We start from the raw sequence: 16,949 nt of genomic DNA, 5'->3' as shown, positions 1-16,949 counted from the left end.
ATGAAGTGAATTTCGGCCTTATTGTGAAAGCACCCTTGAGGTTAATAGAAAACAGTAGGCTGTACTTTTGTAGAAACATTTAATTCAGAACTGTAGCATTGACTCTTATGTACATGCAACACAACATGATTGTACAATAGAAACTTTCTCATGTGGACGCTACAATCATTTGCAACTTTTAGTAGTAACACAATGAACAAGCATAAAATACATTTATTTGTGCACAGTTTTCCATTCGAAAGGCCCAACAAAACCTGGTACAAAACTGAAAGATTATAAATGTGTATTGTGCCTTTTTTCATTACTTCACATTCTTTGAGACACATTTTTAAAAGTGGTATTTTCCCTTCTGTAGGACCTTAACTTTTTGTTATGTTTTTTGTTCATAAAGCCCAGTATGATCATGCACATCAGGATGCAGCTTCACACAGACATAGGTGGTTAACATTGCACTGTATTCATTATTAATAGTGGGTGGTCAAAGGATGGAAATACTGTCGTTATTGAAGTGTAAATGGTAAATAAATTAATGGTTTTAGCAATGAAATATGTGATTGAGTACTTGGTCATGCATGTGTGGATGGCTGTCTATTTGAAGACCAAAAGTGCACCGAGCATAACTAACAAGGCAGGCTGAATCTGGGGGCTAAAGTGTGCTATTTTGTAACGTGTGTCCATCTTTCACAGTACAATGTAAAAAAAAAAAAGAATAAATAAAAATACAGAATAAAAAACGGTGGTGGGCTTCCATTTTCTTGTGTCAGCCCAAAGCCTTAAAAGCACGGCTGTCATAATTGGAAGGGCATCTGATGTATTACCTATGCCAAATCAATAGGTGAATCGCATTACCATGAAGATGATTTGTATTGAAAACCCCAGAGGAGACTGTCTAAAGGAAAAGCAAATGTTGACTAAATAAACCAATTATGGCTGTAGTATGAGCTTGTTATCAGAAGACTTAACAGTGGCAATCCCCAGGTACCTCTGCTCAAACACATTGTCGTTAACTAACTTGACTTGACTTAACTAAGCTAACTTGAATTATGAAAATCTGTCTAAAGGTTTGGCTTGCCTGCTGTGTCTAGAAACCTCACAGCTCATTCTTCTTTTTTTCTGCACAATGTTATTCCCCACTGCCTTTCATCATCATGTCTAATAGAGTTGGTCTCTGCTGGCTTATCACCTAATCTAAATTTATCCCTAATCAGAGTACACCAAGGGAAATGCATATCGAGTAAGCTGTGAGGAGAACTGTTCCATGATAATAAGTGATTGTTGGGTCTACTTTAACTAAAACTGTTACTTAGTGAAAAAACAAGCAAAGTGTGGAAAACTACTATAAGAGTGACCTGAAGGTTGTATTCCCTGTCATGTTTTGCTTGAGTTGCAAGAAAGAAAGTAGAATAATGTTTTCGATCAGCACAAAAAGAGACTTGCTGAAAAAAAACTAATCTTAACTCTCAGGTTAATTCGTCCAAGTCTTTTTTTTTTCTTTTGGGAATGAAAAATGACAATCACATGTTTTCCTCACACCCTCCCTCCAGAGTCCGGATCGGGGAAGTCCCAAGGGCAGACGTCGGCCATGTTAGGTGCACTGATGACAGCAGCTCTCTTCCTCTCTCCGGAGGGTTTAGTCTGTGTGAGGCTGCCGCGAGATGCCTCATTGTCCCGGTACACCACCTCTGGGTCCCTGGACGAGCTCCTTCGTCTCTCTGACCCCACCCCCACGGGACAATCCGAGGACTGGCTCACCCTCCTCCTCTCTGAAGATGGTTTACTGGAGGAGCTGCGTCTCTCCCTGCTCTTCTCCCGACCCTTTTCTTTCTCTGCTTTGTGATTGGACGAACACGAGCCTTTCCTCTTCTTCTTGTGTGTGCCGGGACTGTTGCACCCTCGCTCCTGTTTCGGCGATGGGGGACTAGAGTAATCCCACGGGCATATCTCTACCATGAGTGACGGAGGTTGCAGTAGACTCCCGGTGGACTTGGAGTGGTCCGAATGGAGAGTTTTGGGTTTGCCATCGGTGGGCGTGACACTTTTCTTTCGTCGCATTCGATCTGGAGAAATGGTCTCTGGTCCCATAATTGGCTGCTCCTCAAAGTCCCATGGACAGACATCTGGTTTCAACGGCAGAGGAGACTTTGACGGTCTGGATTTTCGCGACTCCCTCATCTCCTCCTTTTCTGCTCCTTTGTCCCTGCTTCTTCGTCTGTTGGCCGGTGATTGTCCAGTTTTGTGTCTCTGCTGAGAGCGCCCCCCTTTGGTGCTCCCAGAAGTGCTGCCACGGCGACAGGCTGTGGTTTCTCCCGGGGCAATGGAGACATGTTTTTGGGCTTTGACTTCAGATGTGGGGGTCTGACTCTCCTCTATCTCCCATGGACACACCTCAGAGACATCGTAGAGGCTCCTCCCAGTCTCAGAGCAGATGGAGGGCTGGCTACCACTCACCTGTCAATCACAAATACAGTTATTCAAGCAACAACATAACCACACAACAATATCAAGATGTTGTTTGTGTGCGGACAGTTACAAAACTAACAAAAAATATATTTTATGGACATTGCAGAAGTCTGTGTTCTCTAATGAAGGTATGAAAACAAACAGTAATTCTTATTTAGGATCTCGGTACTTTTAAAACTTTAGCACAGTCATGAAGGCATACCTGCTGTTTCATGATGCCCATTTTGAGTGGTGCTTTGGAGTACTCCACAGATTGGCTCACGATCATCTTTGGATATTGTTCTGGGGTCTCGTCCACTTCTGCCAGGGTGCCCCCTTCGTGCCCTTTCGGACCCCTTTTATTGGCATCCTCCACATTCTTGTTGGCCAGACCGGGCATCTTCTCTTTGGCGCTGGAAATGACACTCAGAGACTTCTGCATGATGGTGGTGCGCAGGTGGACTGGTTTCTTTTCATGCGTCAGGTTGTGGGCACTGGCAGATTTCCAGAAGAGGGGGACAGATTCTGTGGATTCCGCAGGCTGGAGGGTCTGGATGGTCACAGGTGAGTCCATTGGTTTCTTGGCATGTTTTCGACCAATCAGTGAGCCCAAAAATGATCCCTCTCCGCCTCCCACAGGGGTCATTTTCTCTCCACCAGCTGAGCCGCTGGGGCTGGGGGCAGCCCCCTCCTGGTCACAGACATGGTCGTAGCTCAGGGACTTCTTTAGTGCCATGACTTTGTTCCTTAGGGAATCATCTCGTGATTTACCTGAACATTCATAAATACAAATATACTGAAAATATTCTTTTTTCTGTATAAATCTAAAAACAAATAAACAAAAATAAACTATTTAGCAGTCTGAAAGCATACAAGTGGGTTGCTTCAATGGTAAAACTGAAACTGAAAGGACAGTAAGTTATGTTTTAGAACAGAAATGGAGCTCTATTTCTTTGCCTCTGGATGGAAAACCTCAAGTAAACAAAGTAGTTCTGTCTAAATAAAGGTAATATTAGTCTCACCATGGTGTCCTGGGTGGTCAAAAGCCCCCCTCCGGAGAGTGCTCCTGTTGCTACCATGTTCGCTGCCCTCCTCGCGACTTCCCTGCCGGTGCAGGTGCATAGTCTCTGGGATCTCTGTGATGCGCTTCATCAGGGTGCGACCCAGGCCCTTTTTGGAGTTGCGTTTCTTCTGAAGGTGAGGGTTGTTAGCGAGCATCTTCTTTCGCTTATGGATCTCGAGCTGAGCATACAGCTTCTTCAGTTCATCCTGAAACATAGTACAAAGAATACTTCAGATGTGACTAAAACCAATTGGTTTGTAATCTCTTGTGAACTTGCAAGGTTCTCATTCCACGTTTAGTATTTCTTACAATTATATAGAACTATCAAACTATTATACTAAATGATATTTTAGTGAACTTAAATAATTTTTATTTTGCATCCTCTGGCAGAGCAAACATTTATAAATGGCCATAGAGATGCATTCAAAATTCTACATGCATATTCATTCATAGGATACTATATAGTGACCAGCCAATTCCCAAATATCTATATATTCATAAACAGATATCTGTTTACCCGTATGTCCTCAGGGTCCAGACTGTGCTCACTCCAGGCTGAGGTGATGCTGTTGTTTAAATAAGACCCGGACCGTCCCATGTCCAGCTCCTCCTCATATGCCTCTGTGGCAATGTCGTCCCTGGCCTGAGTCCCTTTGGCCAAAAACTACAGACAAAGAAAAACAAGTTATATTTACAACCACCAACCATGCATAGAACCAAGTATGTGCCAATATAAATGTGGTGAGCTCACTCTTTGGCAGGCTAATAGTGGTAATTGATATGATAGTAAACAAGCTGAGTGTGTTGATTTTGACATAATGACCAAACATAAAACTCCATCTAAATATAATATTGGATATAGAGGCTCAAGTAAATATTTGTCTCATATTGTGGGCCAGATGCTGGGAGATTAGCATGCTCTCTTAATTATCCTCGTGTACTCAGCTGACTCACTCTACAAGTATAATGAAAATCAAAACAAAGAATTGACTAAGCTGGAATAGTGATACAGCCCACACAGAGCAGGTTCACAGTTAAGTGACAATCTGATCAGATTTTTACAGTGAAATTAAAACAACCTTCTCATCAACCTTCTGTATGAATTCCAATTTTCATTAAAAATGAGCACAAAAGCTGTTCTAATTTTAACTTTGGTTTACTAGAGACATCGAACATTGGTTTGTAGTATCAAGTTTGTCAAAATAATACTAGGGACCTACAAAACATATGTAGTTAAGGCTACTTCAACTAAGGATTATTAGAATTATTAGTAAGAATGCATCTCCTCATTTCTGATAAGACATGTGTTTTACAGATTTATCACCTTTGGGACGAGCAGTAGACACAAAGTGACAGTAACAGTCAGATGAGTGTGAGCGAAGAACAACATGAACATCCAGTCAGGATGGAGTCCCGGGACCAGAGAAAACCTGTAAGTAAACAAAATCAATCATTTCAGAATAAAAACACAGTTTTGATTACAAGACTAGACAAAGAGCTGTGGACCTTATACTGTTTCTTTGTTCTGAGAGTTTTGTTACATACACTACAGTCTGTCACAGAGGGGGGGAAATATGTCAGGGAATAAGTCGTAACCTTCTCTTTCTTTTCTTCATTTGTAATACAGACTGCAGTAAAATATGTTTGTTTATCCAAACATTACCATTTGCACCATGCACTGTTCCCTTTTGTACTTTAAAATCTTCAGATGTTCTCCATGAGCTCCGTATGAAGTTGCTGAATTTGCACTCTGCCTGCTCCGTGCACATGTCTTATCTGGGAAACAGCAGCAGACTCACAAACCCCTAATGTTTCAGTCCCAGACGACAGGAGCTGCTTGAGCTGAAAATGAAAATGCACCAGTGGGCTGCTCCACTCAGATTAACTCAGTGTGACCTTTTCTTTGTCCCACAGAGCACCACAGGCCAATGCACAAATTACACAACTTTTACCTACTCTTTTATCTAGTTAGCTCTGTCACAAGCCACTTTTTATGGCTTTAGCACTCATTGGATTTTGGCCTTTATGGATCTTACATTAGATTACTTTGGACATATATCACTTAAAGATTAATTTGATTTAATTAGATAGAATTAAATTTACTATGACATTTAAATGGACAAAACACAAGGTGCACTACACTTTTTTGGTTGAAAAGTATCAGATGCTTCTTCTACTACTACTACTACTACTACTACTACTACTACTACTACTACTACTACTACTACTACTACTACTACTACTACTACTACTACTACTACTACTACTACTACTACTACTACTACTACTACTACTACTACTACTACTACTACTACTACTACTACTACTACTACTACTACTACTACTACTACTACTACTACTACTACTACTACTACTACTACTACTACTACTACTACTACTACTACTACAGCCCCTCCAACCACCAGCACTCACGCATGCACCATAGTCATAATAGGCAATATAGGCGTCTTGCCTAAGGATACAACAACAGTTTTTTTGCCACTGGCTTCCTACTGTGGCACCTCATTTTCCCAGCAGTTTCTCATCCACATACTAACCAGGCCCAACATCGCTTAGCTTCTTAGGTCTTAGCCGCTTTGGCCAGTTTAATATATTTACATTTAACAGTATTTAGCAGATTTCCTTATATTGATGTAACACACTTGTGCTCCTCACTATCCCACTCTTCCCGGATACTGACCTGAGGATTTGAAAGATGGCTGACACCACAAGCTCATTGTAGATCGCCACAGCGATGTAACGAGGCTCGTGGAACGCTGAGGGCACGGTCCGAACCGCGTAGCACAGGTACACGCCCCAAAGCAGGAACAGGAACTCAGCTACAGGAATAAAAAGACAGACAAGACATAATATTATTGATTTACTCTCTTCTGTGTCACCGGAGCTCCCATATTTATCCGATCTTCATAGTGTATCCTTGATTTGAAGAGGTCTGAAACTTTACAGCTTGCAGTAGAAGTCATTATCTCATAAATTGCTATTGTAATAGAATAAAATACATGACTGCAAGAGGGAATCAATAGCCATTTTAAAACTCATTAATAGAACTTCTTTGGACAGACTTTATTGGAGAAATGAAATTATGTCTGGCTTTTCTAGGCTTACTGCTTCATGCCCCACAATAATAGGCCTATAAAAGCTTCTGTACCAAGAGCAAACAGCATTTATTCATTTAATATAATATACTGCATCTTTCTCTAAGCCTGTGACCACTTCAGATACAATTGTTTCTACTGTTTTCCTGGAACAATAACAAACATACAAGCCAGGCTATTCATATGAACGGTGTATTAATATTCATGGAGATATCTTGTCCCTAAATCAGAGGTAATTACATGGCACTTAGCGTCTAGGAAAGGTTGCTTAGAGAGTGTTTTGTAAGTGCAGAAGAACAAGTGTTTGTAGCTAATGCAAACAAATAGTGCAATAAGTGCATGCAATTGAATAGCTCCTTTTACACAGTAATGAGAAAAAGGCTTAGGTTGCTTTTTAAAATTCCTATCATGCACTTTCCAGGCATTTAAAACTATTTATGGACGACTTAGATCTGAAACTAAAAGACAAGACATTTTCCAGCAGACGGCACAGGGAATCCACCTGAGACACCGAGGAGTGAAGCAGCTTAGGTGGACTATGTAATGTTTCTGGATGTGGGTCCTTGTCTGTGTTGTTGTCTCTATGAAGAATGTACCGCAGTATGGCATTAAACGCATTTATCTCCACAAAGACAAGAGGGTGATGTTGCCAAGCCCAGATCTCTGGAGAGGTGAGTGTTCACACAGTAAGAACGTGTGTTTTTAAAGATATTTTTAGCAATAAAGCACCTGTATCTGAATAAATGCAACATATTTAAATATGATCGCACTGTGGAACATTCCAGGCAAAACAATAACCTCCATGGACACAAGAAGGTGGCTGACCCTCCATCAGAAAAGTTACATAATGTACTAATTTACGGGACATGCAAATAGATATTTGACAATATATTGATATTGGCATTTGTACCAAAGGGTGCTGAAATGATCAAAATAGATTTGATGAAGGTGTAACACATGTTATTGCTGGTGACATCACCCTCCATTATGCATTCAGGCTCCCAAGATGGAGGTCTAAATATGCAAGATTATTGAGACATGCATGAGGGAAACAGAACACAAATCTATGTACGTTTTTTTTTTTTTTTTTTATGGGGAAAGAACAATATTAACATAACTACATCTACTGCTACTCCTTGGCAAATGTGGCTCAAATCCAATTTCCAACTTGTCAGAGTGAAAAACAGATATAAGCATTGAAAGCTATTACATTAATTTCCACATGTTTGACACAGGTATTGAGACAGTACGCAAAATCTCATCCCATCGGGGGATTTGTGTCCTTCAAATCACCCTGTTCTTTTAGATTGTCAGTGTGAGCAGCTGGACTCCCTCATTTTATAGCTCGAGTTGAAAGAGACAGATATTATATTTCTGCACACATTCATTTTAAGATTTCTTTCTTTGGAGCATCCAGAGCGTTCCTCCCTTCTCTCCTCTCTCTGCATCGTTGCCCATGTTGCCTAAAAGCTTTAGACTTCACAGCTTCCCTCTCCAGCTTTTGGAGTTTGGCTTGTCCATCATATTTTCAGGGACAGTGCCGAGTATCTCTGAGGGAAGCCTCCTCTTCTTCGTCTCCAAACAGGATTACGCTCTCCTGCTGTCAGAGCTGGTTCAGTGTGGTGCTCATCACTGCCTGCTGCACCTGGCCAGTGTCTTTAAAGAAGCTCAACAACTGTATACAGGCACATCACAGGCGCATCTATATATATCAGACTAGGGGTGTGATAAGTATTACTCAGACTTGAATCAATATTAAAACTAGAATTGTTTTTTATTATCCTTATTACAACTCCTTAGTACTGAAATCAAGTTTGAAATGTTAGTATTTTGGGAAGACTCATACTGTAACTCGTAGAATTGTCTAATTTCTCCCTTGGGAATAAAGTTTTTAGTTTTTTTTAAATTGATGAATTAAAAATAGTAAAAGACACCCACAAAAAACACTGGCATATCAAGATTAAAATAGTTGTCTACTAAAATCTGTCCTAAACCGTAAAACCCTTGTTAATTTTTCACCTTAGAATCCCTAAAATAATAACTGTAATGCAACTTCTAACTAGCACAACTAAATTCCTTCACTGAATAAAAATATGTTTAAGAAAATGAACTCAGAAGGGAATGTAGACCAATGAGTGTGTAGTATACCTCTGCCACTGTGTGTGTACAGACTGATAACATATGTGGAGTCTAATCAATAACATTAACAGTCTGTGTGGTCTGACCTTTTTCATCTGATATAAAATAATGGAGAACAGCAAATACAGTGTCATGTATTGCCTTGTGTACAATCCATGGCCATTTGTTTTATGTGAACTACAAACCACCAGCCCCCCACCCCACAGAAGTGACTCTTTAAGTGACTCTGCTGCTCTGTGGGAAAGGGACAAAGTAAAAAAGAATCTGAAAGGGCATACATTATGATCATTCAATACTGGTAGCATCCATGTACCACAGCCTAATAACTTGATGATGATATAACACAAAATATGTATAGGGTGAGGGAGGCCAATATATTCATTATTTGAACAACAATATTGGAACATTTTTGTGTTTCATTGTTCAATAACTGACACTAGACACTGTTGCCCTAGTCAGGTGTTGGTAGCTCTACAAAAAACAATCACTTGGCCCATCTCATAGAATGACATTAATATTCTGCATTTTGAATGGAAGGCAGACATTAGCTTCAAGTTCACTGCCAAAAATAAACAGGTAACAGAGAGAGCTTTCCTGTTTATGCTTTGCCTGTTCAGATTGTTGGCAAAACACACATTTCTCTATCACTGCATGAAACAAAAAGAGGATAGGCTTTTCTTAGCAGAAGCCAAGCTGAATTGTGTCACATTGTTTTGATATTTCAGCAGTGTGGTGGAGCAGTCTGTCTACCTTTTGACCCCAGCGTTCAGTGAAGCCTGAGGACATTTATACTGAAGCCAGCACACTGTAGCCAATATTTCTGATAAACTCACACTCTGGACCAGACAGACTGCTCAAAAGATTTATACACTATATTACATCGCAATCGGCTATACGCCGGTTTCACATTTTTACTGTCACTTTAAATCGAGTTATGAAAGTTCTCTCATTGTTGCCCTAGCCCTACCTATAACCTTCATAATATTTGTGGATATAAAATAGAAACTCACTTATAATGTATAACTTATAATTCAACAATCATTCAGAGATAATTACTGAACAGATTTCCAAGTTAAGAACAACCAAATATGTCAAATGACCTTTGATAAAGCCACACTCAAACAGGGGCTGTTTCTCAATTCCCAGTATGCAGGTATACTCGTGTACTCCAGGGTACAGACACAGAGAATAGAGTTCACAAGCACATACTCAGCTCTCAGCGTTTAGGGACAGGTGGACTTGATGAAATCATAGGAAATAAAACTCATGTGGGTGCTTGTAATAATAAAAGCTAATAGTATTTTTTATTATTTTTAAAAAATACAAAAATATTGCCCAATTAGCTTCTTTGAGCGATTATGCACATTTATACAAACAGTAATTGGTATAAATGTGTATGCTGTTAAATAATTTGAAAAGTAAAATATAATTATAAAAATAAAGAAATAAATTATGCAAAAAAAAAATAAAAAAATCAAATATCCATTTAAGAGTATTTTAATGTATACACTTTTCAAATTGAAAATCAAAAGTTTCTTTTTAAATTTTCTGGTCTACTGAAGAGCCTGCTGCATTTGTCCTCATATTTCATATAATTGGATTTTATAAGCTCATTAATTGTGAGGAAATGGCAGCAATGAAACAAAGTTTTATTCACCACATCTGCAAAAAAAAAAAAAAAAAAAAAAATCACACACACAAAAAAACAAAGCCTATGAAGGTTTACGAGGCTTTATGAAAAATGCAGTGTTTAGGGAAATTGTTACAAATAAAACCATTTGATATGAATGACTGCACTGATTTCCATGCAGGTTTTATCTATGGGAGGGTCGTGGTGATTGGACTTGCTCAGTGGATTTGCTAAGAAGTGGACTTTGAGCATGATGTTTCACAAGTCCACAAGCTCACAAGTCTGCACAAGTACGGGGATTTAGCAAGATTACCCTTGGATAAGATACGTTTTATTCATTTAATTAGGAATCAACATTGGGGTACCAACAGTTATAATATACAGTAGGTGCACGTTTGTCTACTATTCTAACCAGTCACATTTTTTACTCAGATCTCAGTCAAACCAAAGTGACAGAATAATATGGAAAGGCTATTTGACATTAAAGTTTTAGTATTACTATAATCTAAACATGGATTAGTTGAGTCTAAGATAACTTAAATATTGTTCATTCTTATATTTTGGATTGTGATGTATTGTATTGTTATAGCAGAGACATTATTTTGGTGACATACCCACAGCCATCATGTAGTCCCAGCGGTCCAGCAGACACATACTGAACTGCAGCCCATCCGCGGTGAGGCCAGCACTGATCAGGACCTGGTTCAGATCTGGTTTCTGACAAACAGCCGAGGTCCAGGCCACGAGGAACCACAGCACTACTAAAAGGATGACAAGGAGAAGACGCAGCACCCGCCAACTCGTCATGTAGGGAGTCCTCTGGGCAGTGCGGGACAGGAACACCTTCAGCACCCTTAAACACACATACACAGTGAACTCACACAAAAGGGGAAATGTTGATAACTAGGCTTACAACATTACCTTCTTTGATCAGTGTTTATATGAATCAATAGTTCCCTAATAATATTTTGGGAAAGTTTTCTTTTTTTAGTTGTAGTTGTGTTTATTAATAACTTATATTAGTTATCATACTGCCAACATTTCAAACTTTCATTCCATTCATTCAACATCCATGGAGCCCAAGTGTAATCAAACGGTGTATGTTTTCTGGTGGAGGGTCCTCCACCTGCTTGTCTCAGTGGAGGTGTTATTACTTTGCCAGGAATGTTCCATTAAACTTATTTCCATGTAAACAAGCAGATAAAGTTACAGGTGAGATCTGAGGAGAGGCAAGCCCATACACCATATAATTCATGTTTTTCAGGAATTTTTAACAATAAAACATAAATGTAACAAGTTAAGGTTAATGTCATACTCAGGAACATTCCAGGAAACGCTAAAACATCTACAAAGTGACAAGCAGGTGGCAGACCCTAACACGTAGCCTTGAGTAGAGCAACCATTAAACTGAATTTCTTGAAAATTTTCTTGAATGATAACTTACTTTAGTTTCTTTTCGGTGTGTGGCACTTTCTGACTATAACACATGGAATAACACATTTCTATCCATATAACCTCTCAAAGACAGGCAGTGACAGATCTATCTTTTCCCAAACATAATGAGACAGACTGGTCCACAGGAGCTGGTCCCCGGGGCACAGCTCATAAGCACTGGGATATAGAGAAGTCAGATTGGTAATTTTGCCAAAGGAACACTCGTATGCCCTCTGACCCCTGCTGTCATCTCAGAAACACTTGCACTGAGCTGGAGGAGGCTTCTGTTGGAGACTGAATACATACTCGAGAATGAATACATACTGATGTGAAATTCAAATGTGGAATCGTGCTATTGTGGGCGGCTTGAGATTAATAACTGAAATATAGAAAATATTCTACATGCTCTAAACCTTACTATTTTTTATTACTTTATCGTCTCAAAGTATATCGTTATTTAAACAGGCAACAAAACTTGCCTCAGAACAACAAGAAATGAATAACATGTTCAAGTTTCTATGTTCTGTTTGTGAATGAGGTAAACTGGGTCCATGAGAACAAAACAAGATACAATTTTGACATTTTTTTAAAATTTGCCATAATGTTGTAGCAATTTTTCTTGTGGCACAATATTTTGTCCCACCCCTACTATTGACTATTTTGTGATTATTACACAAAAGCACATACAAACAGTGGTAATAAACAACGGAAGCACTTTGGTACCTGTACAGCTTGAGAACAATGGTGCCGTACATAATGGCAAACCCCAGGAGACGGACCCAGCGCAGGAGGATACATCGAAACACACTGGGGTTGAAGAACAGGATCATCACCTGGAGAAAGACACACACATTTAAATGCACACACACACACATATCCAACAGCATGCAGCCCCCCCCCCCCCCCCCCCACAGACACCTTACAGCAGTGTGTTCGTCATATGTAACACAAGCCTCCACAAGATAAAAGGCAAAGGTTAGCTCCCATAAGTCCTCACTGTATAATCCCATGTTGAGCTGTGATATAATGTGAGTCTATCTATGTGAAAGAATGGAAATGCCCCTGTAAGAAGCCACGAGACCCCCTGTATTCTCAGTATATGTCTTCTAACAACTCAAAGTCAAGGACAAGGCGGGAGCAATAAAAGAGGATGTCTAATGGCGACATGTGACTCATTAGTGTAAATATTCAATCCTATAAGAACCTTATCAAAGCAGTGTATTTATAAAGAGCAAACCAGCATTATAGTGTAGGCCTCTAGTCCACTAAGGAAAGCCTTGGTCAAGTAAAGACATATCCTGCCGATTGATTAGTTGACCAAAAAGGGGGCGAGACAAAAGCTCTTAAAACTATAAACTAAAACATATCCAGGTAACAGCACAGGCGTTCATGCAAAAACTAATATTTATGCAGAAATAAGTACTAGGAAACAATGTATTTATATAAAGATAGATTAAACTTGTGAATTGTGAGTTTAATCTGACTTTTTACGTATAAATACCAAAAAATACCAAATCTTCAGCTTACTCAATCAAGCACTAACCTTTGCAGTTGAACCATATAAATCCTTATAATCTAAATATAATCATTAGTCAAGTAATACACATTTTGACTGACTAAGACACAATCAGCCAATTAATCAACTAAATCATCAACCAATTAATCGGCTAAAGGCAAGGCAAGGCAGGTTTATTTGTAGAGCACAATTCGTACACAAGGTAATTCAAAGTGCTTTACAGAATAAGAAAGATATTAAAATCACACATATCAAAACATAAATAATCACCCAATCTGCATCACTCTCACCCACTCATTTGCACCCTTTAAAAACTCTCTCTCGCACTCTTTAAACACTGTCTTGCTCAGTTTAAGAACTTTCCCATTAAAGGACTAACGGACTGCAGCCCTACTATAGTATGTCATATTATCATCTGTGGAGGTAGTCGATACATACAAACAGTGGTGGAAGGTAACAAAGTAAAACTAGTAAAGTATTGTACTCTAGAATTTTTAGGTATCTGTGCTTAAGTAAATTTTACAGTGGATGCGTTTACTTTTACTTTTACATCAATACATTTGAGAGCAGTTATTTGTACTTTCTACTCTACAACATTTTTAACAGGACTAAAAAGTAAAAAGTACTTTCATATGATCTGAGGGGTTATTTTTACCATGATCATGGTAACATCCTGACTGAAGCTTTGGGTTTAAGCAAATAAAAATAAATACACAAAATTCATTAGGAAAAAATAAGAAATTGATTTGTCTTGTTACTGTTGACTAAAATATGTATCATTTAACACTTAAATTAACAACGCTTCTGTGAAATACTTTTACTCTTTATTTTCAAACAGGTACTTAAATACTTTTACTTAAGTTGATTTTTTCACGAGGTACTTTTACTTGAGTTACATTTTACCTCTGTATCTGTACTTCTACTTAAGTAACAAAATCGAGTACTTCATTCTCCACTGCAGACAAGTAGAATAAAATATACAAGTATGTAATCTGAAGCAATTGACCCTAAAACAAAAAAACAAAAAAAAAGTGACTTGTTGCCTTCTCAGACAGACACGGCAAACTGATCATTTTAAAACACTTCTAGTAGTAAGGGCAGGGACTTTGATCTCAAAAGTTATGTTTGTGTTTTTAATTACACCTTCCTTGTGGCAAAGCTGGGCAGATTAGCACTTGCTTTCATAATGAGTGATCCTGCTAGTCTATGTCACTTTCCTATATCCACTTTTAGAAAAATAAAGTGACAATCTCAACTTAATTTGCTGTGCCCATTGCTGTGTGTCTAATTAAGACCTGCGATGGACTGCTTGAGGAAATCAAACTGACTTATCCTTGCAGTTATTCTGAGTGCTATCATTTATGTGTCTTTAGAACAGGTGGATCTAGTTCAGCAGCCACACTCATTACACAGTGAGACAGGGTCCCTAAGGTGCAGCGTCTGTCATTTGGGTGCTCCTCCGAGAGACATGCAGCTATCTGGGGTAATTAAGCTTAAATAACAACACCACTTTTCATCTGCTATCTTTTTTTACCGTCCCACTAAAACAGCAACTCATCAGCAGCTGGCTCACCTCTGTGGCATAACAACTTCTCCGAGATAAACACAAGTGCATTATGGGTAAAGGGAGGCTGGAGGTGAACGCTGTTACATTTTTTTGTTTATTTAAACTACAAACTAATGTTGAGGCAGTTGTAGCTGCCATGTTGTTGGCACATGCATGTTTCAACTATGTGCAAAGTTAATGTCATGATGCGTGTATCTCTGCTCCTGTTCTGCCTCCCTGTGTGCTCTCCCCCCTCCCTCACCTGTCTGTACCTGGAGCTGGGCGGAACTCTCGGCTCCTCCTGCGCGCACCTGTGTCCCATCAGGGTAATCATCACCACCTGCCGTGGATAAGAGGAGCTGGGAGAAGACACTCAGTGCCAGATTGCCCGCGTGTCCATGTGAATATCTTGCCTGCTTTTTTTCATGTATCCTTGCCTTTTTGCATCCTGCTCATTTTGGATTTTATACTCGCCCTCAGATCCTGTCTCCTGCACTGCTTCAGCTCCCGCACTCCCGGCTCCGCTCCCGCCTGGCTTCCCCGACCTGGTATGGTAGTGTTTCACCTTGTCTCCTGGACCTCGCCCTGCACCCTGCTCCTTTCCCTGGCTCTGGTCTACTGGTCTTTGCCTCTGTGGCCCATGTTCCCGGATCCCAATCATACTATTGTAGCCTGCTCCCAAAATAGATTGTATTCAGAATTTGAGGGCCATGGTGGGATGTACTGAAGTAAAAGTAGTAAAGTACTGTACTTAAGTATACATTTTAGGTATCTGTACTTAAGTGGATTTAAAATGGATACTTTTTACTTTACTACATTTGAGAACAGGTATCTGTGTTTTCTACATTTTTTAACTGGACTGAAAAGTAAGTGTTTTGTTTTTTGTTTTTTTTTTACAAGTGTTTGAGACCTGCTAAAAAGGCTGGGGAGTTTATTTTTAACAAATTTGTAGTTTGACCAAAACATATACAAATAAAAACAGCAGGAAATCGCTTGAGTTGTTTCTGAAAACAATTCAGCACAAATCTTTCTCAAAATCAATGCATGTGAAGCTTCATTTCGATCTCAAAATCTTGACAATACTTTTTTTGTTTCGTTTTTTTTTAACTATTTAAGTGCATTTTTTTTTTTTTTTACTTGGGTAGATTTTTTCATGTGATACTTTTACTTGTTTTTTTGCTCCAGTATCTGTGCTACTTCAGTAATAAAACTGAGTGCTTCTTTCACCACTGGGGTCTATATAACTCTATGGAAGTTTGTTTTTGTAATAAATATCTTAAGTTATAATAAACGAATGTTATATATATATTTTTTTTTTTGGGGGGGGGATTGGCTCCACAAACTTGCCATATTAATGCTATGGCCTTGCAGCTGACAACAAGCGCGCAGCATTGATTAATAGCACCACTTTAAGACATAGTAAAATTGATATTTCAACTGTACAGATTCTCGATTACAGATCTGAGCTAATGTTACCTATGTGTCTGCATATCCGCAGTATTTAGTATTTCCTCTTCCCAACATCCCCCTAATCATTTCACTAAACAATAAATCACTTGAGCAAAACCCTTTCTAGGCCAGGATGGCACTTACACCCACATACTCACAAAATGCCACTTACAACACCCAAACTTAATCCTACTTCCAGACTGGCACATCTAAACAGCAGTCTATGACCCACCAGGGATAGCAACAATAATAAAACAGTATAAAGAGAGCCACATTGGTTTCTCTGGCTCTCTGGCTCTGCCTCCTTTGCCTCAGCCATCAATTAATCAGTAGATGTATTTTTAAAACAACTTGTGCTAGAACTTGATGGAGTGTTTAAAAATGCATTGAGCAGCTGAGCGGGGAGGAGAGGGGCTGAGCAGTTGTGTGATGGCAGGGAGGAGAGAAAAGGGAGAGTATGCAGATTGAGGTGAGACGACAGGGACAAGAGAGAAAATTTGAAATGCAGACACAAGATGGGATCCATATTCTGGAACAAAAATAATTGTCATACAGGGCGATATTGTTGGGAGTTCAAACAGGCATCTTTTCTCAGATGTTTGAACTTAATATGGAGC

The 16,949-nt window shown here is 39.3% G+C and overlaps 1 protein-coding gene across 2 annotated transcripts in view; it reads right to left on the bottom strand.

Moving 5' to 3' along the window:
- Window positions 1–62: 62 nt before the first annotated feature.
- LOC117385002 (probable G-protein coupled receptor 158) overlaps window positions 63–16,949 on the bottom strand; it is a 46,076-nt gene continuing 29,189 nt past the window's right edge. The window contains exons 6-13 of one of the 2 annotated variants that reach the window (XM_033982214.2): window positions 12,545–12,654; window positions 11,002–11,240; window positions 6,204–6,342; window positions 4,827–4,932; window positions 4,020–4,166; window positions 3,462–3,708; window positions 2,663–3,210; window positions 63–2,448 (exon numbers count right to left, since the gene is read on the bottom strand). In XM_033982214.2, the coding sequence (XP_033838105.1) occupies window positions 1,528–2,448; window positions 2,663–3,210; window positions 3,462–3,708; window positions 4,020–4,166; window positions 4,827–4,932; window positions 6,204–6,342; window positions 11,002–11,240; window positions 12,545–12,654 (2,457 nt within the window). In that variant the 3' untranslated portion in view covers window positions 63–1,527. The remainder of the gene's footprint in view (window positions 2,449–2,662; window positions 3,211–3,461; window positions 3,709–4,019; window positions 4,167–4,826; window positions 4,933–6,203; window positions 6,343–11,001; window positions 11,241–12,544; window positions 12,655–16,949) is intronic. The other variant, XM_055228583.1, reaches the window with a different exon arrangement.

This window comes from Periophthalmus magnuspinnatus, chromosome 17 (genome assembly GCF_009829125.3).
Source record: "Periophthalmus magnuspinnatus isolate fPerMag1 chromosome 17, fPerMag1.2.pri, whole genome shotgun sequence".
NCBI classification, from domain to species: Eukaryota; Metazoa; Chordata; class Actinopteri; order Gobiiformes; family Gobiidae; genus Periophthalmus; species Periophthalmus magnuspinnatus.
Note: the sequence above shows the minus strand (reverse complement) of the source record. Positions and strands in the feature narration are given on the sequence as shown.